Below are 25,202 nucleotides of genomic sequence, written 5' to 3' on the forward strand. Positions count from 1 at the left end.
AACTCTCTTCAGACACGCGGCCGACATTCTCACCAGCCCGGCCTCGCTGTTCTGTGCTCACTACTTTCCAATGACAGGGAGGAGACCTCTCATTTCCTGTGCTTCCTAATGAACCCTCGGATGTGAGTAGTAACAACTGCCGTCCTGACTAGTCACCTCCTAGGCACCAGAAACGTGGCTGCCCAGATGAATGCTACATTTCTAGCCTCACCTGAGAAACAGGTCACGTGACTGGGTTCTGCCCAATGGGATGTATCTAAAGTGACAGGAGCTATTTTTGGCCAAGCCCTAGAAAGATGTTCCCTGCCCTCCTTCTCATCCCTTGCCTCTGGAGGGGGCATGGCAGCCACAGCAACCCTTTGGACCCAGGGATGGCAGCTTCATGTTGCAGGGGACAGAATCCAGGCCCCAGGCTACCTGCAGCTTTCAGACTCTCAGACAGGAGAGACAGAAATGTCTGGTGCAGGTAAGCCTGTGTAGGTAAGCCTATTGGAGCAGCCGGGACCTGGCTCCTCTACCCTCCACCATCTCTCCAAGAGGTGAGTGGATGCTACTCTTCTGGGGAGGAGGAAGCACAGGTCAGTATCAGAAGGGTGATGATGGCTGCCCTGCTCCCCAGCTTCCTACACACACACACACACACACACACACACACACACACACACACACTCCATTCCAGGCAATATGTCATTACCTTCTTTGTTTTCAGAGTGCTTCAGAGGCCGCAGAGCTGAAAAAAAGGAAGGGGTTTGTGATGACAGAGCCCTAGGGAGGCAGGCAGAGGAAGAAGGGTGAGAATGTAGAAGGAATGGGCAGGGATGGGTAGTCTGGGGGCACCATCACAGTGCTGGGAGAGGAGACCCAGAGAGCTAGCCCAAGCCTCAGTTCACAAGTCCCACCTCCACCGTCTCTGAGTAAGTCCCATGTGTCTTCCCTCTCTGAATCTCAGGCCCCTATTACTGCAGAATGGGGACAAGCACCTGTCCCCAGACAAAGCTGGAGATGTGGTAGCAAACAGAACCCAGATCATAAATGAGGTGAAATCAGGATCAAGGGAGGCTGGCATGGTTGCAGGTGCCTCCAGAGGCCCAGGGTCACGTGGCCTAGAGGCTGACTAACTCTCTAGCCCATCCTCTCTCCTCCCCTCCCTCCTTCCTTCCCTTCCTCCTTCCCTCCCCCTCTCTGCCAACATCTGCCTCTGAGCAGGAGAAATGAAGCTCGATCCCAGGCCCACCTCCATGCCTGCCACACAAGCACCAACAGGTGGGGAACTAATTGGCATGATTTATAGCAGCCCCCAGGCATCACTCCTGCCCTGCCTTCTGTGGGGGTGGGGAGGGAGCTGATGTCAACTGGAACAGTCCAAGATGTCATAGGAAACTTGCCTTTCTCAGCTTGGTCACTCCTGGTCACTCCTGCAGCTGTAGGGCACTAGGACCTCAACACCCACCCTAAAACCAGATCTCAGCCCAAGACCCTCATCCCTTGTCACACTGCAACTCTCAGGTGCAGTTAGAACAGAGCCAAGATGGTCTTTTACAGGTAAGACCCTAGGTCCAAGAGGAGCAAAGGGCTTCATCAGTGGTCATAGCCTCTGAGAACGGGACTGTCCACAGTTGTCTGCTTTATCATAGCACCACTGTACGCTCTTAACTAGACACCAAGCACGGTACTGTCTTCTATATAGACTATCTCATTTAACCCAACCCAGAAAAACCTAGAGACCAGTTCTCATGCCCGTTTTTCAGATATGGGAAAAATAGGCCAAAGAGAGTTATTTGCCTAAGGCTCCTTTGTCGATAAGGGCCTGCCTCTCTCCTGCAGGCCTCCTCCCACCCCTGGGAAGCTCCTAGTTGCTACAGTCCTGATGGATGATGGGTTAGGGTAGGCAGGAGACTCCTGTGGTAGGCCGGTGTTCTGCCTGCAGACCTTCCCTGGGTTAGGGGGTACTTCATTCCAACCTCAGAGCAGGAAGTCCTGTCTCCCATCCCTTATTGCCCCCCTTCCCCAGTTAAGAGGGCCAGACTCACCCGTCTTGGATCCTTCTCCATCCCCATCCTGGTCCTCAGCATCTAGAAGGGAGAATCACAAACTTTCTCAGGGTTGTCGTTCCCACACCTCCACACCTGGGGACTGAGCAAATTTGACTTCTGGTCTGAATGTTGAATTCAGGGTTGGAGCTTGAAACCAGAGCAGAGCCGAACCTAGGGTAGAATGGAAGGGCCCCAGCAGGAAGCCCAACACTTCTCTGGCCAGGGATCACTTATCAAGCTTTCTACCCTCCCAGCCTATGACTTCACACACCCACTCACTCGCAACCCTGTCAACATCACATCTGCACCCCACTTCTTTTACCTCTGTATGTGTGTGTGTATGGTGTGGTATGTGCATGTGTGTGTGTATGTGTTGTGAGTATGTGCATGTGTGTGTGCATGCACATGAAAGCCAGAGGTTGGCATCGGGTATCTCCCTCAATCACTCTCCACCTTATTCTTTGAGACAGGATTCCTAATTGAACACAAAGCTCACTGATCTGGCTAGACTGGCTGCCCAGTGAATGTTAGGGATCCTCCGGTCCCCGTAACCCAGTGTTACAGAAGCAAGCTGCCACGCCAGACTTATGTGGGTGCTGGGGGTGCAAACTCAAGTCCTGATGCTTATACAGCAGGTACTTTACTGACAGTCATTTATCTCCCAGTCCCTCCGCACCCCACTTCTGTCCATCCATCCTCTACCAGGCACACACAGCCCACTTAACCATCTAAGTCACAAGCATCACTTACCCACAACTGACCAAACTCTCCTCACTTCTTCCTTATACCTAGGCACCTTCCGGCCTCTACTACCTGTCTGCTCTCATACCTCTGTCTACTCACGTGCCACCCACCAATGTCCACTCACCCACCTACAATCACCAATACTAATTCACAGTCCCCTCACCAGCAGAAGGTAGCACCATGAGGCTCTGAATACTTCCACTCCGAGGAAGACACACACTCTTTCTAGTGACATACCAACTAAATCCTCACAAGGCTCTAAACCTTTTCTTACTCACAGACATACCCACGAGACTTACACACTCAGTTCCATACTTGTTTCCACAGACATACTCATCCCCTGTCACACTGCAGCCTTACACACCACCATCTTCATGACAACTCACACTCTTATTTACACCCATCTGCCATGCTCATGCCCTGACAGGCAGGTGGACACTGATTCAGAGAACACTTAGCCACCAGGTCTCGGGCTAGGGCCCTCTGTGCACCCGCTTCCCGTTCATTCTGTCTCGGACACAGCAACTGCTGGGTTGAATGTCTGTTCCCTCCCAAATGCACACTGAAATTAGCCGTCATCAAACCACATCAAGGGGCGGGACTTCTGGGATGGAGAAATAGCTCAGTAGTTCAGAGCACCGTCTGCTCTTACAGAGAACAAGATTCTGTTCTCAGCACCCACACGACAACTGATAACCAACAACCTGTAACCCCCGTGCCAGGCATACATGCAGGCAAAACACTCATACACAAAACTTTACATTTAAATTAAATTTTAATTTTAAATTAATTGTTTTCTAAGGGGTGGTTAGGCTGTGGCAGCTCCACTCTTGCAAACAGCACTGGCTCTGTGACCTTTGCCCTCTCACTTTCCTCCACCTAACGATCAGTAAGGCCTCACCAGATGCCGGTGCCTGGCTGTGGTACTGACTTAGTTACTTCGTGCCTGTGTCTGAGTGTGTGGTATTTGTGCATGCCTGTTTACACGTGTATGGGTGTACATGTGGGCACACACATATGTGGAGGCCCAAGGCTGATATCAGGAGTCTTCCTTGATCCCTCTCCACGTTATTCATTAAGGCTGGGTCTCTCAATCGAATCCAGAGCTCACTGATATGGCTAATCTAGCTGATCAGTTTGATCCGGGGAAGCCCTGTCTTCTCCTTCTAGGAGCTGGAATTACAGACAAGCTGCCATGCCCACTAGACATTTATGTGGGTGCTGAGGTTCCAAACTCCAGCCTTCATTCTTCTGTGGCAAGTGATTTCTCTGCTCTCCCTGATACCTGGATATTGTACTCCCAGCTTGAGAAACACAAGCCAGTAAATTTCTGTTTTTTACTGGAACCTGTCTCGGGTATTCTCTTATAGCTGCACCCAATAAACTAAAACAGTGACATGCCCCAAGACATGTGGGCATGTATGCACATGTGCGCACCTGCATGTACACACACACACACACACACACACACACACACACACACACAGAGTCACTCTCACTCACCTGCATTCTCCTCCTCACAGCTCTGCTTGATCTTTCTCCAGCACACGAAGGCCAGGGCCACTAGCAGTACCACAAGACAGACAGAGAGCCCCACAGTCACCCACAGAGCCTCAGGGGGGAATGTCATGGGCTGCCCTGGAAGAAGACAGAAGAATGAGACCATCTTGTTCCAAGGTGTGAACAGTCCTAGTCTCACTGTACCCCACAAAGGTGAATGACGCTCACTCAGGCTCCCACGGCCATACTCCATTCACCCTACCAAACCCTGCCACTGTGGCTAGGGGTGATGGGAACAGGCCTCAGAAGGAGGGCGAGCAGTGGAGCTAAGAAGCCGGAGGGTGATTAATAACCATGGCTAGGGCCCGCTGGCTAGGGATAATCTCGCTAAGAATGGCTCAAGGATCTCTAAGCTGACCCAGCTTCGAGCCTCCCAGCTTTTCTGTCTAATGTCAGCCATTCTCCACAGAGACCCTGACTTCCCCCAGCCCCTGCACAGTCCCTGACATTTCCCCTTCCTAGCAGGGGCTCCTAAATTCCCCACCTGGCCTAAGAGCCACCTCTCCCGAGTGAGGCCTCCCTTATGCTTGCAGTCCCACCTGGTTTACATCATCCTGAGGGTCAGACATCAGCCAGCTACAGCCCATGGTGTAGCCAGATGGTGGCCTGTTTTTGACAGTCCATGAGCTAGCTAGTATTAGCTTTTATTTTTGTGAAGAGCTACAAAAAGAAAGGATAAAGAACAAAGAAAAGAAACAAAGAAGACCAGAAAGAAAAGCTACAGTGCTCTGGAGATGTGGCTCAGTTGGTAGAGTGCTTGCCTAAAATACACGGAGCCTGGGGTTCGATTCCCAGCATGATCAATATGAACTGGGCATGGTTTCCCATGCTACCTGTGATCCCAGAACTAAGGAGGCAGAGGTGGGAGAATAAGAAACTCAAGGTCATCCTCATTACAGACTGAGTTCAAGGTCAACTGAGACAATGAGATCCTGCCAACAATAAACAGACTGATAAACAAACAAGTAAGTAAAATCGGCAGCAGAAAGACACATGGCCCACGTGTATTTATTCTCTGTCTCTTTACAGAAAGTGTGCCTAGTTCTAAACACAGATGAGGGTCTGGAGTGAGAGCCAGATCTGGGGGAGCCTCACCAAGGGGATATTCACGTGCAGCCCTGAGGCTACCCCTGTTAGATACATCATGTCAGGAGAATGAGTGGAGGTTGAGGAGCTCAAGGTGAGTTGAGGCCAGCAGGTGATCTAACCACATGCCCACACGACTCCAGCATAGATCCCACCCTCAGCTTAGTGCCACACTGGGTGCTGCGCAGAGCCCTGGAGGAGGGAAGAAATCTAACAAAGACAGCTGGTTCCTTTTGCTCTTTGGAGACAGCATGCAGCCAAGGCATCAGCAGCCTCTGGAGCACACTAGCAGCAGGGCCCTGCACCCTGCACCTGCAGCGGCCCAGGCCCAGACAGACACACTTTCCACAGGGACCGGGGAGGGGGGGACCGGCGCCCGCACGGCTGCTCTGGACCTGGGAATCTGAAGAAAGCGGAACAGGAGCAGAAGGCCACAGCTGAGGCAGACAGCTAGGCCAGCCTGGAGCACTTGTGAGAGACCTCTGGAAATTTCAAGACAGGGTTCCTACAGCCGTGGACAGGGCAGAGCAGCAGAAATCCTCAAGGGACTCCACCCCGTCCTGAGGCGCTACAGGCAGCCAATGGTTGCTAGGGGAGGGAGAGACGTTCTCTTCGGTGATCAGCCTCTTGATAAAGTGCACCAGCTCCTATAATCGGTCCCTCACTTGAGCTCCTGTAAGCAATCCTCATGAAAGTCATCGTGTCACAGAAAAATAGACATTAAAATGGGAGGCTCACACCATGGCGGCTCAGCTGGTAAGAGTCTGCTGTGAATGCCTGACAACCTGAGTTCTAGCCCCAGAAGCCATGGTGGACGGAGAGAATGGATTCCCGAAAGCTGTCCTTTGACCTTTATACACGCACAATAAATAAGGCTTTAGAATAATGAAAATAGGAGGGGACTAGTTGGGCAGAGGAAGGGATCCGGCAGGAATGAAAGGGGGACATGAAATAGTATTAGAGGTGAATATCATCAAAATGCATTCTATGCATTACGAACCATCATACTGAATCTATTCAGTATCTAATTAGTATAAACGAATTACTCAACGGAAAGTCTCCTTGTGTTCGCCCCTCAACTGCCTGAAACATGCTCAGACTTCCTTCATTCCTCTAGCAAAGGACACAGTCAGCTGGGGCTCAGTCCTATATCTCCAGCTTTTGATCCAGAAAACCCTCTCCAGAGAGGCCTAGCACAGCACACTCAATGTCACTCACCCCCATCAGTAAGGCAGAGCAGCTAGAGGACTGAGCATCGAAATCCCAGAATGCTGTACAAGGCAGAGCTGCCCCAAGGAAAATGCAGGCCAAGGGCTCCAAGGTAAGCCAGCTCTGCTCTACTGAAAACAGGAGGCCGGCCTCGGGGAGGAGGGGAAACTGGGTTAAGAGGCCAGCGCTGGGTTCAGATCCTGGGTCATCTGCTTGCTGCAGCATGTGGGAACCAGGAGCCAAAGTGGTCCTCAGACAGAGTTCAGAGAGGCTGGGAACCCTCCAAGCTAGGGGCAAACCATTGCTTTTATCACCTGTCCAATTTTCAAAGTGGTGTCTGGCCCCCAAAATGTTTGGAGCCACTGTGTTAGCCTATGGTTTGGGGAGAGTCCCTGTGGACTGGGCCTCAGTTTCTTGTATGAATTGTGCTTGGTAACGCTGGCCCAAATGAAATCCTTTCAGCTACTGAGGAATAAAGCATGTTCTCTGAAGTGGGACAGATATTCTTTCTACATACAAACCCTTGCTTTACAGCATCAGTACTACAGATAGCCCAGCCCTCCTGGTGCAAGATCGCCATAAGTCCTCTGTCTTTCCTGATAAAACCTTCACATGTCTGTCCATCTCATTCCACATTTCTTGGTCTTTCTTGTGCTTTGTCATTTTTTAAAAGGATTGGTTGTGCATGTGTGTTCACACATGTATGTGAGGGTACCCACCAAGGCCAGAAAATGACATCTGGAAACTCAGAGTTATAGGTACTTGAGAGCCACCTGATATGGGTGCTAGGATGTAAACCCTGGTCTTCAGAATAAAGCAGCAAGTGTTCTTAATCACTGAGGCATCTCTCGAGCCCCAGTGAAATATTTTTTTCCCCTTATGGTGTTCTCTACAAGATCAGGGTGGTACTCAGAACATGAGAGCAGGAAGGGAGTCCCTTAGATGATGCACAAACCGGCTCTCTACAGAGACGCCTAAGGTTTACTCAGACACCGGTAACCATTGGAAGTAAAGAGCTGGGTGGGCTGCAGGTGTCAGGCAGACATTGTGGGAAGAGAAAATTCAAGGACCGCTGATGGACAACCTGCTTCCTGATCTCAGAGATGTAGAAGGTCCCTGGGAAAGCTCACATGGCCCAGAGGTAGGGCCTAGGGAGCTAGACCCAGCACACAGGCCTACCTAAGGACTGAACTGAGACATGTCATGGGCAAACACAGAGGGTGACTGTCTACCTTGGCATGAAGGCGAGCCTGAGCCCTCTTTACAGCCTCAAGCACTGAGGTGCCTACCTGGACTAGAGCTGACTTGGAAGCCAGAGACCGACTTCTCCGATATTAGAGGCTCAATCTAGCATTTGACCACATGGGGGCAGTAGAGACGACTCTGGCTATCAACTGTGGCACTCTAGTCTGCAGGGAGAAGGGCTGGCCTTGACCCAAGTCTCCCAGGGGTTCGCAGCTGTAATTCCTTCACACCACATAAGTGACCCCTAGAAAACACATCCTCACCAACCATGTCTCTAAGCAAGCCTTGTGGCTGTCCAGAATTCTACCCAACCCCTAGATTCCAGGCATGTACTTTGTAGTCCCTGTAAGAGTCGTAAGTGCTGTGGCAAGCATGCTCAGGAGAACAAACATTATAAATGATTTTCATCAGCTTAAGAAAGCAAGTACTTCAAAGACTTCTCACCGGGGAGGCTTTGGGATGCTTGAAATCTACATGGAAATGAGTATTTTTTTATATAGATATTCCAGCTTAGGGCCTAGAGAAGAGATAGCTGCTCCCTTTAGTCCTTCCTCGGCTAACCTCCTCCCCTTACCTGTGATGGTGACTGAGCCGTGAGTGTCTTGCTGCAACACCGGGTTGCGTACCAGGCAGCTATAGGTGCCATTAGCACCCAGCACCACCCTCAGCACGCTGTGAACATCAAACAAGCCCCGCTCATTGGCCATCTGCGATGTGGTCACATTGCCAGTCAAGGGCAGTCCCTGCCCATCCTTCCAGAACACCTCAGCCTCGGGATAGCCCTGGTAGCTGGAGCATGTGATGGTCACCATGTCCCCGGGACGCAGGTCCTTGCTGGGCTCCAGGGTCATGCTGGGCTTCGAGTAGGGGGCTGGAGGGTGGCAAAGGGTAGAGATGAGTGACAGTCAGCTCAAGAGATACAGTGGAGAAAAGGACACATGGGGCTGTTAGTTAGGAGTCAGCTCTGAGGCTTTCTTTGATCGTGGGATCAGCAGTGGGACAGTGTGGATGGGCTGCCTGCAGACTGGGTAAGGAGTGGGAAAAGCTCCCTCCCGGTACTGAACTGCTGCCACCTGCAGGCCAGCAGCAGTACTGCCCAATGTCCTGGATGCTCACAAAGCTGGTGAAGCTGCCCTCATCCACTACATCCGTGCTCTGTATCCTCAAGAACGCATGACCCTACACCAGCAGGTCAGGGAAGAGCGCTGTACTCTTGGGGTAGGTCCTGCCCTGGGCCTGGCCCTTGGGGAAGCTGTACACCAGCTATTCAGTATATATCAGTGGCCAGATGAGGTTAAGCTGTGCCAGACTGGAGCCAGGCTTGGGGGAAGAACAGCATAGAGTGCTGTCGCTGTCCACCAGGGCCACCACAGGATCTTCTGAGCCTAGACCGCCATGCCTCCTGGGTCAGAATCCTAGAGGCAACAGTAAGGAAGGACAGGGCCTCTCCAGCTGCGCCACAACCTCTTCTACAATAGGCCGTGTTCCCTCTCATTCTCCCTAGACAGATCGAGTCCCCTACCTGATTTTCACAGCAGGCTGGCCTTGTCTGACCAGAACTATCCATCCCTACGGTCCAGACTTGACACAATGGGAACGTCAAGAGCTCCAGCAAGAGCAAACTCCTTCCCCGGCAATGCGCCTTTGGCTCTCCTGTCCCGTGACTTTCTGCTGACCCAGATGCATCTCCACCCTTCCCAGAAATGTCTACAGCCTTGGAGTGGAGAAGGAGGGGGTCAAGAAGGCCTTTGATCAGTGACCGACTCCACATGACTTGGGAGTCCCCTGCCCCATAGATCTCCTATCTCTATCAGGTTTCTCCGTTGTCTGGGAGATTGAAGATAGGGAACTAACTCCCTTTAACTTCAAATGCAATCGACAGACTATACCCTCCCTTTAAGGCGCCATTTAAGACTGAAAAATAAAAACCCATGGGGCTTCTGTGGGTTGTCATGGTGACTGAACTGTATACATCCTACTGCACCACCAGGTTGAGTATCAGGCATCTGTAGGTGCCAATTAGCTCCCTGCACCACCCTAAGCATGCTGGGCATATCAAACAAGCCCTGCTCCTTAGCCATCTAAGATGTGGTCACATGGCCCGTCAAGGGTAATCCCTGCCAGGACATTGAAAGCTTGGGGCAGCCCTGGGAGCTGGAGCATATGACTGTCACCTTGTCCCCAGGTTGTTGTTGGGCTCCAGAGCCATGCTGGACTTGGAGTGGCTGGCTGGAGGGTGGCAGAGGGCAGGGGTTACCAACATCAGTGCAGGAGATACAGTGGCAGAAAGGACGCACGAGGCTGGTCTGACAGGAGAGGGATTTGCCGTGCAGCAGTGTTTGATCGACGCACGCAGGAGAGAAGAGTAGAAGTGGAAGGCACCCCACCCCCCTCCCTCCATACTCACCTGCCACCTGCAGGCTAACAGCCGCGCTATCAAAGTCCCGGATGCTCACAAAGCACGTGTAGCTGCCCTCGTCGGTTACTCGGACACGCTGCAGCCGCAAGGATGCATTGCCCTGCACCAACAAGTCAGGAAAGAGCGCTGTGCGGTTGGCATAGGCACTGCCTTGGTCCCGGCCCTCGGTGAAACTGTGCACCAGCTGTTTGGTGTCTGTCAGCTGCCAGATGAGGTTGAGCTGTGCCAGACTGAAGCCGGGCTCCGGGGAGAAGGAGCAGCGGAGAGTGGCATCAGTGTCCACCAGGGCCACCACAGGGTCTTCAGAGACCTGGACCTCCACAGCTCCTGGGGGAGAGTCGGAGGGGGCGGGGCAGTTAGGAAAGGTGGGGTTTTCAGGCTCTTTCTGCTTCCACAACTATCTCTAGGCTTCCCACGCCTTCCTTTTAGGTCTGAGGCTCAAAGTAAGTTCCAGGTCTATGCTCCTCACTGTGAGCAGTATCTGTCAACATGAATTAGGAATGAATGTAACAAGGACCAAGACCCAGGTCGCACCCTAGAGCTTATTTACATCGTAATGGGAGAGACGGGCAGTTTGTGATGAACACAGATATTTATCAGCTCAGGATTAGACTATGGGGAGAGGGGGGAAGGGCTGTGGCTGTGCCTCTGTGTTAGAGCACTTGCCCAGCTTCTACTCTGTCCTAAAAAAGGAGGGAGAGGAGGGGAGAGGGAGGGAGGAGAAAAATAAAAAGAGGGAGTACCACAAAAGAAAAAGAGAGAGAAAGAAAGAAAGAAAGAAGAAAAGAAGCCAGGGACTCAAAGCCAAAAGACAGCTTTCAAGCCCGGCAGGTACCCTCCACCTGCCAGGTCACTTACATTCCCACAAATACATACTATTCCTATAATTAGAGGTATACATATAATTAGAGATGCCTACAGAAAGTATACACCCCATGTTCTTAGTGATTGTCTTTGGGTGAGAGAACTTCACAGGTGCTTTTTCTTTTCTTCGCTTCCTAAATAAGCATACTTAACTTCTATACAAGAAAGAACAGCCATGTCTTTAAATAAGGTGGGAAGCATGAGCTCTGTTAAACACGGAGCCTGTGTAAGCGGGTGCCAGGGAGAGGGACCGGCAGATAGAAAGGCCCTGAGGGAGGGGGCCAGTGAGAGTGTATGAGAAGGTAACCCAGTGGGAACCCCACTGGAGGCGGGCCAGACAGGGCTTTGAGAAAAGCTGGAAGAAACCTGGGGTTTCCCCGCCTCCGAGGGCATAGCACTAAGGAGGACACTAGTTATTAGATGCAATGTGGGTAGCAAAGCCTGCAGTTCACCCTGGCTCCTCTACACAAAGGGAGACTATATTGTAAGAGAATACAAGGGAGGAAGAGTGGTCGGGGCCACTTCAGAGGTCTTTGGAAGAAGTTATACAGTGGAGGAAAGGCCACAGGAGGCCTTTAGCATAGGAGTCAGCTACAATGTTTTCATCCCAGCACTCAGGAGGCAGAGGCAGGAGAATCTCTGTCAATTCAAAGCCAGCCTGAGCTACATAGCAAGTTCTAGGCCAGCCAGGGGTGCACAGTGAGACCGTGTCTTAAAAAAAAAAAAAAAAAGGAAAGAGTGGCGGTAGAACCAGATCTGAGATGCAGTCAGAATTATCAATGTTGTGGCAGTTTGAATGAGAACAGCCCCCATAGGCTCCTATGTTTGAATACTTGGTCCCCAGTTGGTAGAACTATTTGGGAAGGATTAGGAGGTGTGGCCTTGTTGGAGGAGGTGTGTCACTGGGGGGAGTGGGCTTTGAGGTTTCAAAAGCCCATGCCATCCCTCGCTCTGCTTTGTGCTTGTGGATTAGATGTAAGTTCTCAGCTACTGCTCCAGTGCCAGGCCTACCTTCCTACAGTCACATTCCCTGCCATGATGGTCATGGACTCACCCTCTGACACTGTAAACAAGACCCCAGATGAAATGCTTCTTTTATAAATTGCCTTGGCCACGGTGTTTCCTTACTGCTATAGAAAAGCAACTAGGTAACATAATGTAAATCATAAAATCCCAAAATGACTCCATCCTGAAGGAAACCCTAAGCTCCCAGAGAAAAGGGCCCCAGGACCAGCTCCTCTGCGGCCACCTGTGCCCTCTATCCCTGACTTCCCAGCAGCTTCCCTGCTAGGAACCTCTGTCTGGACTCATCTCTCCCTCAGAGGCTCTGAGAAGTCAGGAAGGGACTGGGGAGTGTGCCGTGTGTGGTCACAGTGATTAGTGAACACTCTAGGCACCCACAGGAAGCAGGTACACTCAGAATATGTGAAGCACAGCCTTCAAATGAAGCTGACTGAATACAGCACCCACAGAAGGCTTAGTAACCTGTATTTGTTCCGTGGTAAGTGTTTTACCGGGAATTCCACACTTTCTTAGTATGTGATGTCTAGAGGTTGAGGCTGGGCCTGCATATCTTTCAGTCACCCCTTGAAAGCTTAGACTAGTTCTCGTCTTTACCAACTAAACCAAGGTATCACTTGCAAGGGACATCTGGGACATGGAACTTAAGTCATCCAAAGTCCTTTCTTTCTAAAGAAGTGAGAACCAGGCTGGGTGCATGCTTTTAATCCCAGCCCTCAGGAGGCAGAGGCAAGTGGATTTCTGTGAGTTGGAGGCCAGCCTGGTCTACAGAGTGAGTTCCAGACAGCCAGGGATACATAGTGAAACTCTGTTTCAAACAAACAAACAAACAAACATAAATATCAACTCTTAGAGCTAGAGATGAGTGTTGCCTCTGGTGACCACTAGATGGCACCAGACACTCAGCTTTGTTTTCTCCATGGGTTGAATGAGTACCCAAACAGGGCATTTATTTAGCCAAGCACTATGTGGGAAGTACTTTCATTTATTCATCATGGTGATTGAGCACTGACAATATAGCAAACATCCATCCCATACCTGAGGATAGACTCTATCTTCTGAGCAGGAGGACAACAGCCAATAAACAAAGGAACCATGTCAACTGGAGGGAAATGCTAGGAAGGATGTAATGGACACAGGATAGGAAGGGAGAGAATGCTATGTTGTTTTATACAAAGTAGCCAAGGAAGCATGCTGAGGACCTATCATTTGAGCAAAGGCTTTCAACAAAATAAAGAGTGGACTCATGCCTCTCTGTCTGAGGGCAGAAAATTCTGGGCAGAGGAAGCCCTATGTAGAAGGGTCCGGAAGAGAGATTACTCAGTGTGTTCGAGAACCGGAATTATCATAGTACACAGACCTGACATCCCATTTCACAGATGGGAAAGTAGAGACTAAGGTGAAGAAGGTTGCCTGTGGATCCAGAGATGGAAATCAGTATGATTCTTCATGACAGAGCCAGCCTGGCAGGAACCCCTTCCCTCACCTGTGAGGCAGAAGTACAGCACTCCCAGGGCCGTGCGCATACACACACCCACACTGGGGCCGCCCCATCCACGCAGCATCTTCCTATGAGGCAGCTGACAGCTGGGCTCTCCGTGGTGGATGGCTGCTCCTGCCTGTGGAGAGGCCTTTGTCTCCAAAGTTCCTCCTCAACACCTTCCGAATTCCTCAGGACCATCCAAATCTAAGAGGGAAGATGCCAGGCAGCCAGCAAGACAAGGCTGATGAGCTTGGGGTCCAGGCTGTGACCAGGTCACTTTGTCTGATGGGAGAGTAACAGAGCAGGTTTTAGAGAAACTCGGGGTTCAACTTGAAAAGTATACTCTATACTAAGCCAGGCGGTGGTGGCGGCGTACGCCTTTAATCCCAGCACTCGGGAGGCAGAGGCAGGCGGATCTCTGTGAGTTCGAGGCCAGCCTGGTCTACAGAGTGAGACCCAGGACAGGCCCAAAGCTACACAGAGAAACCCTGTCTTGAAAAAACAGAGGGGAAAAAAGTATACTCTATCCTAAAGGGAGCCGGGAGCCACTGAGGGTTCTGGAACAGAGACACGCATTGAGAGGGCTAATGAGATAGCATCTGCAGAGTAGAGAGAAGCCAGCCAAGGGGCAAAGCAGGCCAAACGGCAGCACTCAAGAGTGTAGGAGATGAGGAAGGCACCGGTCAGGACGGCTGGTTCGGAGCGCCTGATCACTGAGACAGGAAATGTGGAGCATTTGGTCTAGGGTGTGTTAGGTTAGGAGCATGTGTGCAGAAAGCCCAGGGCAGAGTTCTGGGAGCAGCAGGATGCATGGATGTGGAGTTTGGGAAGGACATCTGCTACTTTAATGCATGGGCACCAAGCAACAAGAGCCAGCAGGAATGAAAGAGGACAGGGGCGGAGCTGGTGTCGCTGTCAGAGCTGAGCCAGAGGTGATGTACTGGGATAGATCAGGCTTGAGCCAGAGGGGTCCCATACTCCCCTGGGTTCGGCCTGTACTCTGGCTTCCTCCGGGTGCCTCACTCAGGCAGGCTGCATGCACTACTCCTTATATCCTTCACTGTTACCTGCTCAAGCCATGTGACCCATGTCCATCTGTCCCACCTAACGATGACTAACAAGAATGTGAACATTTTATACCCTCCTGGCCACCCCCAGTGACAGACTGTGTGCCTTGGTCACATTTTTGCAGGGGAAACAAACAAATAAATAAATACATAAACAAACCCAAACACATGAGTTTCTCAATGTCACATCATCTGTCACTGAACAGAACTGAAAAAGCCCAATCCTGCAGCAATCCCCTTCTACCCTTCTTGGAAAAAAAATCCTACCTGCAGCCAGGCATCTTATCTAGCCTCAAGTACCCAGGGACAGCCCTTCCATCCTATCTACACACACTTCCCCCCAACTCCCGATGCCCGGAAGCTGCACAGAGGGCATCCCTCAGCCAAACCCAGCTTCCTGGCCAGCCATCCCCTTCCCTAGCTGTCCACAGTCCACTGCGGAGAAGGCCTGGGCAGCCACTTCCTCTCCAGATGCTTCCAGTGCATAGTCTGGTGGCCTCAAAGTTTCCCTGTCTGGGTGCTGAGTCAGCAGCTCCGATTCACAGAGGCACCCTTGGGGATACCACTTCCTGCCGGACAAAAGGGCCACAGTCAGCCAGCAGGAAAACCTAGCAGGCAGCTGCCTGGACTGCTGGCTATGTGCCATAGGAAGCTAAAACCTACAGAGCTGCCAGCTTCTAAGTCTTCTGTCCTCTTTTCCCCCCTAGACAGAAGCAAAGCCTGGGAGCTGGGCCGTGGCTCTGTCGGTTGAGGGCTTACCTAGCGGGTATGAAGCTCTGGGCTCAACCTCCACCCCTCATAAAGCAGGTGTGGTGGTACGTAACTGCAATCTTAGCACTCTAAGGTGGAGGCAGGAAGATCAGGAGTTCAAGGTCCTCCTTAGCTACACAAGTGAGTGCATGGCCAGCCAGGGCAACAAGAGACCCTGCCTTGAAACAAAAACAAACCCCGAGTCTGTCAATGCTTCTTGGACTCTGTATCTCTCAGCCTGCTCACTGCTCATATGCCGTCATCTCGGGCCACCTGGGCCCTCTTCACGGACCCCATACGTCCCACATATCACCTCCTACCAAACTCATCCTCTCAGGGGCCCTCTTCTCCTGAACCCTAAGACAGGACTCAGGCTCGTGTCCTCCCCCGCTGACAAATATGTCATGGCTCCCCAGTAGTTACAAGAGAAGACCTCCATTCCTCTCCCTGACACTCGAAGCTCCTCTTAGGATACCTTCCCATGCCTCAAGCTACTTCCTGCTCCTGGGGCTCACCCCCAGGATCACTTGTGAATGTCTGTTGAATGTGTGGGGACCCAAGAGTTCTCTCCTGATCATACTAATTAAGTCCCCCCCCCCCAGCATAGCTGTCCCTCACTCCAGAGGGTCCATGAGAGGCTTCCAGAGTGGACATTAAGCTTGCTCCCTTTCATCCTTTTCTCCATTCTGGACCCAGGGAACCCCCCATTCTAATTTCAGCCTAGAAACTCCATGGAGCCCCCCAAGAAAGATTTCAGAGAACCTTGGTCTCCTGGAGAGACACTGTAGTCAGGGGCAGCCACCTTCACCTTGAAGCTACTGCAAGCTTAGCCAAACCCAGCAGAATTAGGACCCAAGGGCACTCTCAAGGAATCACCCAAGACTCGTTACCCCATACATTCAGAACGGCACACCTGACTGCCAATGGGCTCTGGGCCAAGAAGCCCTGGGCCCAGGGGTACTCAATAGGGAGTCTGCCCTCACCATAACCACTGGCATCACCCAGTCTCTTTTTAAAAGATTGTTGTTGTTAGTATTATTAAAAGTGTTGGATGCCTGGAGAACGATGGTTGTGAGCCATCATGTAGGTGCTAGAAAGTGAACTCCAGTCCTCTGCAAGAGCAGCAAGTGCCCTGAACCACAGCACCATCTCTCCAGCCTGATTTGTTTTGGGGGATGAATAGCTGCATGTGGGTTTGTACATGTGTGTGTATGCACAAGTGAGTGCAGGTGCCCACAGAGTCCAGAAGAGGGTGTCAGATCCCCTGAAGTGGGAGTTACAGACAGCTGCGCGCCTTCACGTGAGTGCTGGGAACCAAACTCAAGGTGCCCTGCAAGAGCAATACACGCTCTTAACTACAGAACCATCCCTCTAGCCTAGCCCCAGAGCCCACCCCACACCCCCAAACTCCCATAGAAAGGACAAAAGTGAGAGTCACGGCGCTCGAAAAATGTTAGCTAAGTTCCTGGATCCAGATATGCCTGAAGCAAGCTGCAGACCTAGATGGGCCGATCTGTTCCCCCTTAATCCAGGTCGAGCTAAGTTTATGTAATGTGCAACTGAAGATGTCCTTGTATATGGTAGGTTCATCTGTGCATTGGACAATTCCTTTAATAGTGCATGGAATGCCTGTTGGGGAGGCCGTGAGGACAAGGGTGACTCATCTGTGTGTATGTACTCAAGTAGCAAACCCCAGTACAGAAGGTAGATCTTCCGTTTGGTAGAACCCACTTTAAGACACCATGAGGGCTGCTCAGCGGCACCTGAGAGCCATCACAGCCTCCAAGTGTGTTCTGAGGGCCTGGAACAGCTCTCCAGGGAAGGCTGGGAAAGGCGAGACTCATCTTGGCCCATCTGCTGCCTCTCAAGCAGATCTCCTTGATACAGCAGCAGATGAAGACCAAAGCCTCAAAAGCAGGAGGAACCGAGTTTGGTCATCAGCACCCAGGGGTGGTGGGGTGGGGGTGGTGTTTATAAACCAGGCATGGTGGTAGGTGCTTGTAGTCTCAGGGCTAGGGCGATGAAGACAGGAAGAACCCTCGGCTCACTGGTGGACCAACCGAGCCCATTTGGTGAGTTGTGGGCCAGTGAGAGCCTGCCTGGAAGCAAAAACAAACAAACAAAACCCAAGGTGGGTGACAATTGAGGAACAACAGCCAAGGCTGTCCTCTGGCTTCCACAGCTAGTAACCACACAGGCACACAAACCTACACACACACATAGAAACAATGGCAGAAAATGAGCCCAAGGTTTGGGGTTCTGATCCTAGCTCTGATATATCACTGTATAGTTTTAATAAGGTCTACTGCTGTGGTTGTTTGAATGAAGATGTTTGAATGAACCACAGACTCATATAGTTGAATACCTAGTCTCCAGCTGGTAGTTGTTTGGGAAGGATTAAGAGGTGTGAGCCATGGGGGCTGGAGAGATGGCTCAGTGGGGGAGCACTGACTGCTCTTCCAGAAGACCAGAATTCAATTCCCAGCACCCACGTGGCAGCTCACAACTGTCTATGACCCCTGTTCTGGGGCTCCGACACCCTCACACAGACATATATGTAGGCAAAACATCAATGCCTGAGCGCACACACACACACACACACACACACACACACACACACACACACAAAGAGGTGTGGCCTTGTTGGAGGAGGGGTTTCACTAGGGGCAAGCTTGAGGTTTCAAAAGATTGGTGCCATTCCCAATGTGTTCTCTGCCACCTGCTCATAGCTCAGGATATAGGCTCTCAGCTGTTCCTGTCACCAGACCTTCACCCTGCCACCATGGACTTTCAACTCCTGGGATTGTAAGCCCAAGTAAACCTTTCCTCCTTTCCTTCCTTCTCCCTTCCTTCCTTCCTTCCTTCCTTCCTTCCTTCCTTCCTTCCTTTTATTTATTTTGGTTTTTTCAAGACAGGGCTTCTCTGTGTAACAGCCCTGGATGTCCTGGAATTCACTCTATCGACCAGGCTAGTCTCACAGAGATCCACCTGCCTCTGCTTCCCAAGTGCTGAGATCAAAGGTGTGCGCCACCATACCCAACTCTAAACCCTTTCTTTTACAGTTGCTTTGGTCATGGTATTTGATCACAATAGAAAAACTACACTCCCCTTTCTTTAAAAAAAAAAATTACAGGGCTGGAGAGAAGGCTCAGAGGTTAAAGCTGCTCTTGCAGAGGACCCAGGTTCAGTTCCGAGCACCCCCACATGGTCGGCCACAACCATCCATAACTCCAATTCCAGATCTGACCTCCTCTAGTACCAGGCACACACACAGTGCACATACCTACTTGCAGGCAAAATATTCACACACATAAAATAGGTGAATCTTTTTTTAATTTTGTAATTATTTACATTCATGTATTGTGTGTATTTAAGTGCATGCCACATACATGTATAGAGGTGAGAGGACAACCTGTGGGGGTCATTTCTCTTCTTTTTGTGGGTCCTGGGGATTGAACTCGGGCCATCAGCCTTGGAAATAAACACCTTACCATGCTGAGCCATCTTGTCAGCCCAACTTCCTCTCTCTGAGTCCAACGTTTCTAAAAGAAAAACTTTGCCAAACCTAATGGACCTTCTTTAAAATGTTAATCCTTATGGTGTACTGTCATGCAACTTACACTGAAATTCATACAGCCACATTACCACAGAAGTCACTAATTATTTCCTTAAATCTGTTCTCCCCTTCTGTAGCTTTTAGTCAGGCATAGGGCCACTCAACTAAAGACTACAGATCCCAGACTTCCTTTCGGCTAGGTGTGGCCACATGATCATTTTCTGGCTAATAAAATTTCAGAAGAACTAATATGTACAGTTTCTGGGTCATGTCCTTAAAGATGGAGGGCACCCTCTCTTTCCTCCTCCCCCTTCCAATGCATGGAATAGGGAAGTGGCAAGCCTTGTAGGACCACACTGCCAGGGCTGCCCAAGCATTACAAAGCAACAGGACAGAGGGTCCCTGGGGCTACGGCTTCAGCCCTGGATATAGCCAGATGGTCACATGGGGGAGAAATAAGCATCTGTTCTAGCATAAGTCACTGTTATTTCGGTCTTTCTTATGGCATCTGAATGAACTAATTTAAGGAACCATCCCTCGGTTTGTCTCTTCTTTCTCTCTCCACCCTAGGAAAATTGCTAGTGCTTAGAGCCACAGAAGAAACCGTCTAAAATAGGTGTCTCAAAATTTTGAGCTACAGTCTCAACAATCACCAGTGGATGTCAGAGCCCAGCTGAGAGATATTTCAAGGATGGAAGTGACCCAGGGATTGTACAGAAAGAGAAAAGAATAATGCTTAGAACAAATGGGTGAACAGGGGCCTACAGAATCAGATGTAAAGAAGGAGCATGCTTCAGGGGAAGAGAAAGAGCACACTGAAATTAAGCTAGGTTCATCCACAGCAGAGTGAGAAACAGGGAAAGTCATTCACACACTGGTGACCACAGAAACCAAAGCTGGAATCCCTGGGGGACACCATAGGGTGAAAAGAGACCCCAGGGGAAAGTCTGGAGCAACTGCAGAAGTGGGTGGTTAGGTGTCAGAACAGGGGACCTTTCCCTGGCCACCTTTGCCCGCTTGTATGCTCTCTCCGGGGATGGGAACCAGCTACCCCCAACCCCAAGCAATCTGCAGCTCTCATTGGTGGAAAATGCTTCCTTACTCTGAGCCAAAAGTTATCTCCCAGGACAGCCTATATTGGTTCTCAAGAAGCCCCTATGATCACACAAAACAAGCATGTGCCCTTTCTCATGGCCCTGCAAGGATTTGCTCTTCCTTGACAAGGTCGCCACAGGGCAGCTATGCCACACAATTCACCAAAACAATAGATTATCAAATGTGTCCTTGAACTCAGGGCCACCTTCCCATGTCTAGCCACCGGCTTCTGATGAAGCTGGAGAGGACTGGAGCTTTTAGGTACTCTGTGTTGTTCTGCCAGTTCACTGGGTCCATCCAAGTGCATCCCTCCAATTTCCATGATTGATTAGGTTGGCTGGCCAGCAAGCTCCTGGAATCTACCTGTCTCCACCTCCCTCAGTGCTGGGGCTACCGTAGGGGTACCCCCGCACCCGGTTTTACTTGGGTTCTGGGGATCCAAACTCAGGTCCTCATGTTTGTAAGGCAAGCACTAAATTAACTAAGCCATCTTCTCAGCCCCTAAAGTACCATTTTCACAATAAATATAAGGCAAAGATTTGGGGAACAAACGTGTAATTTAAGTATAATATGACCAGTCCTTTGGGATAGATGCATATAGGCAATACGGACATGGTGGATTAGCAATTCCTTGACAGCTTTCAAGGAGGCTCAGGAAGGACTGCTTAGGAGAAGGGGACATTCCTCTGTCTGGGAGAGGAGGTGGTAGAGAGGTGATGGAGGAGTGAACGTCACGGCATATTCTGGGAAGATGAGACAGAGGTCACTTAAGGATTGCAGGTTGCTTCTGTGCAGTGGGGAGCTGGGATGCTGTGGCCCGCACCTCCACCCCCTCTCCCCATGTTCTACCCCAGACTGTCTTGAAATATCCCTGACAGCTTCTTGGAGATAGTGAGTCTAAGGTTCGCTCAGCATAGGGACAGCCATTCCCATATTCCCAGATTCAGTTATAACAGACCACCCCTTCCTCACCTGACTTGCTCAATTCCTCCTGGACATCTGTGCTTTCCCTCCTTGGCAATGGAGTAATACACACACACACACACACACACACACACACACACACACACACACCTCTGAAGGACTAGTCGCCACGTGGATGCTCATTTTCTCCAAAGTCCTTAATGAGTTCCTCTTCTACTATTCTCAATGGCCTCTTCTGATACCAGGGATCAGCCTCCTTGTAGGGGATCCAGCTCATATGATACAGGGAGGCTGTGGCCCCAACCTCAAGCCTGGGCTTGTGACCAGCTCTGACTCAGGAGGAATCCTTACCCCACACCCAGTTCAGGGGTGGGAAGTGAGCCAAGCCATAACCAATCGGAGTCTTTCCTCAGCTTTTCTGCAGAAAAACCTCAGTAAAGACTTTCTTGCTGAGGTTGCTAGGAAGGATATGGTCTAGGCTGTTAGCAATCGATTTGTCAGCTATCAACAATCTAAAGGAATCGATCCAGGGGCAAGGGAGATGGCTCAGTGGATAAAGTGATTGCCACACATGCGTGAGGATCTCAGTTTAACACCTACATAAAAGCAGGGTGTGAGCCAGGCGGTGGTGGCGCACACCTTTAATCCCAGCACTCGGAAGGCAGAGGCAGGCGGATCTCTGTGAGTTCGAGGCCAACCTGGTCTATAGAGTGAATTCCAGGACAGGCTCCAAAAGCTACACAGAGAAACCCTGCCTCAAAACAAAACAAAACAAAACAAAACAAAACAAAACAAAACAAAACAAAACAAAACAAAAAAGCAGGTGTGGTGGCATACCTATAATCCCAGTGCTGGGAAAGAGCTAACAGGTTTAGCCTAGCCTACCAAATCGGTGAGCTCCAGGTTCAGTAAGAGACCTTGTCTGAGAAAGCAAGGTAGATAACAACTGAGGGAGACACCAAGATTGACTTCTGGCTTCCACTTACTCACATACATGCATGTGCACACTCACACACACTGGTACCTACATGAACACACTCACATACGTAGACAAGCACTCATAAACAATGCACTGTATCCAATCACCCCTTCCACAGAGAATGCAGGCTTGCTCATTCACTTGACATTTACCAGTGACAGTAAAGCCAGGACAAAGTCTGATACTTGAAGGAGGTCCTTGCCATTCCCTGCACCTTGCCTGATCAGCACCTCATAGCCTCCTGAGTAGCAGCCATGTATGCTTCCTTTAACTCTTACATCCTTCATCCCAGCCAAGGCTTGGCCCCTAGTGAGCTCAGTGCTCTCTGCTCAATGGTGGATGAATGGGTGAGTGAGTGCACCTGCACTTAGATAGACACGTTCACAAATGAAGAAAGGATCTAGAAGCCTGATGGTGAACCCACCCCCAGAATGTGGGAATGGAGGTCAAGTCCACTTTTGTTTTCTACTTGATTACATTCTGGTCTTTGTTTGTTTGTTTTACAATGGATGTATAAACAAATGAATGTAATAAACAAATGGAAAAGAGAAAATAGAAATATCAGAGGTGTATGAGGCTTTAGGTCCTGGCTCTATTGCTTACTGCTAGGCTCTCATTCTTACTCCCTAAGGGTCCAGGTCACTGACCCCTGCTGAGATGACAATTCCATGCTGGACTGGTGACATCATTGAACGTCTGGTGGAAGTGGGCCTTAGTGTCTAAGAAGGTGGCTTTGCAGTTGGAGGTTCAAATCCATACTCAGCCATTCCCAGTCATGTGACTTTGGGGATATATGCTGGTCCTCAGTTTGCTCATTCATAAAATGGAAATAATAACTTCCATCCTCACAGGGCTTGGCTGAGTAAGATAATGTGAACTGACCTAACCAACACCAGATGCTCTGTAAGTGGGTGAGGGACCTGGGCAAGGGAAGAAGAGTCTCTAGAATTCCCTGGGGAGGTGCCTCCAAGATGGCTTCCTTTTCCTGACAATGAGTCAGTTCAGGCCTTTTGTGTCTAAGGCTACCCACTGGATACCATGCCCCAGCCCTGTGATTCTCCCCAACAGAACAACCCGACTTCCTCTCAAAATGACCGTGAGTCAAGACTGTAGTAAGTCATCAGAACCGCCTGCAGAGCGGCCCAAGGTCTCTCCTGCATCCTCAACCTGTTTCCCCACACCTGCAAGAAGCACACAGAGGAGGGAGACAGAGCACAGGACCCGGCGACTGGCCTCTCCAACCACATGATCATTACCACACAGAGGTCAAGGCTCGAAGCCCAAATAAGGTAAACCACAGGCCTTGGTAGGTAGTGCACGCATGGTGAAGCATGTACTACAGCTGGCCCACCATTCTCACACCCTCTGCTCAGGGAGGGGCCCTCAAGTGAGCATCTTCTAGGACCTAGCAGCCACTTAAAGCAGCATGATGCCAGCTTGAACTCAGAGCCACCCGCAGAGGTGAGACGCTGACCTGGGCGTACACAGGGGGCACATATATGCACACAGACATACATACCAGCAGAGACTCAGTGATCTGAACACATTGAAAGTCATGCTGGGCTCAGGGAAGGAGCCAGAATGGAAAGAAAGGAAGAGATAGGTGCATAGAAGCCCAAATCAAAGGGTAGATCCTAGGCCAGATGCTGGCAGACCATGAAACATACACTTGAATTCATTCAACATCTGTTGAGCCCTGCCAGGCATCCATCTTTTATGCCTGGCAAGGCCAGCTCCCCCACCCCCTCTCTCATACCCCACTGCCTCTACCAGGGACAGATCTCAGCTGTGTAACAGGCTCCGCCAGTCCTCAGTGGCAGGAGGCCCTTTGAAATACACCTGGCCTGGAGCCCACAGCCAGGTTCATATGAGAATGTGAGCCCAGAAGAGAAGGTGCTGCCCTAGGGCCCACAGTCACCCATGCCAGCAGGGGTGACTAATGAGTGTTAGAACTGGCTCATGAATGCCCCCAGGCCTCGATTCCTCACCTATTAGCCGGAATTGCCAGGCTGCTTTTACTGCCCAGGGCACAGCATAGGCTCAGGAGTAGCCCGGTGTTTAAATCCTGACAAGCAAGCCCTGCTAGAGTGACAAACCAAATGTCCATGACAGTGACAACCTATTGAGACTCATCTATAAAATAGGCCAGACATTTCCTAGCCCACAAAGTTGCCATGAGAATAAAAGGCAATGGAGAAAGATGGATTAAAGTGTTTAATACCAAACCAGTGGTAAATTTTATTGTTGTGTGTGTGAGTAGCGTGTGTTCATGTGTGATGCAGGCACACTGGTGTCTTGGCACATGTGTGGAGATCAGAGGACAACCTTGGTGTCAGTCCTCACCTTTCACCTAGTTTGAGACAAGGCTAGCCTCTGGGAATTATTCTGTCTCAACCTCACCACAGCAACCTTGGGATTGCAAACACAGCCAGCTTTAGCGGGTTGTGGGACTGCAGACTCAGGTAGGTCCTCAAGGCTTCTGGGGCAAGCACCTCCCACTGAGCCTTCTCCTCAGCCTGTCCACTGTTGTTTTGAGTCAGGGTTTCCTATATCCAGGTCTGGCCTCAAATTCATTATGTAGCTGAGGCTGGCCTTGAATCCTGATATTTTTGCCTCTACTTCCCAAGCGCTGGGATCCTAGGTACACATCATATGCCCAGCTTCCCAGAGGTAATGATTGTCATTACTGTTATTACAGCCACAGGCATGAAGGACTAGGCCTCCTGGGTCCTTCTGCATGTGCTTCCTCACCTCTTCCCAACCAAGACCTCCTCTACAGGGCTATACATCCAGGTCCTGGGGACTGTTGGTCCTTCTGAGTGCTCTCCTTCCCACCTAGACCTCACCATCACCGGTCTCCAGAGCAGTAAACATACAGTTCAACTTCACCTCTAGGTTTGGCTCCTTCTATTCCCCTGTCCCTGTGCTCATCCCAGGAACTAGGTCATCACTTCATGCATCAAGGGTTCCAGTCCCTGTTACCCCACAGCTGTCACCACCCCCACCCCACACCCACCCCACACCCATCAGGGTCTCTTCATAAGCAAATATTCCAGTGTCTCCCCGGGAAGGGCTAATGCCAAAGTTATGAAGGGTGTGGAGGCATCTTTCCCAGGACCACCAAGAAACTGGGAGGGAGACTGGGGGCTGCCGGCTGGAAAAACTAGT

The 25,202-nt window shown here is 50.6% G+C and overlaps 1 protein-coding gene across 1 annotated transcript in view; it reads right to left on the minus strand.

Annotated features, from left to right (window-relative positions):
- Cd276 (CD276 molecule) overlaps window positions 1–25,202 on the minus strand; it is a 30,953-nt gene that overhangs the window by 2,106 nt on the left and 3,645 nt on the right. The window contains 10 exon segments of the mRNA XM_036193286.1: window positions 695–730; window positions 2,031–2,072; window positions 4,281–4,415; window positions 8,452–8,748; window positions 8,951–9,262; window positions 9,807–9,894; window positions 9,896–10,068; window positions 10,071–10,106; window positions 10,285–10,623; window positions 13,667–13,945. Coding sequence (XP_036049179.1) covers window positions 695–730; window positions 2,031–2,072; window positions 4,281–4,415; window positions 8,452–8,748; window positions 8,951–9,262; window positions 9,807–9,894; window positions 9,896–10,068; window positions 10,071–10,106; window positions 10,285–10,623; window positions 13,667–13,745 — 1,537 coding nt within the window. The 5' untranslated portion in view covers window positions 13,746–13,945.

This window comes from Onychomys torridus, chromosome 7, assembly GCF_903995425.1.
Source record: "Onychomys torridus chromosome 7, mOncTor1.1, whole genome shotgun sequence".
Taxonomy (NCBI): Eukaryota; Metazoa; Chordata; class Mammalia; order Rodentia; family Cricetidae; genus Onychomys; species Onychomys torridus.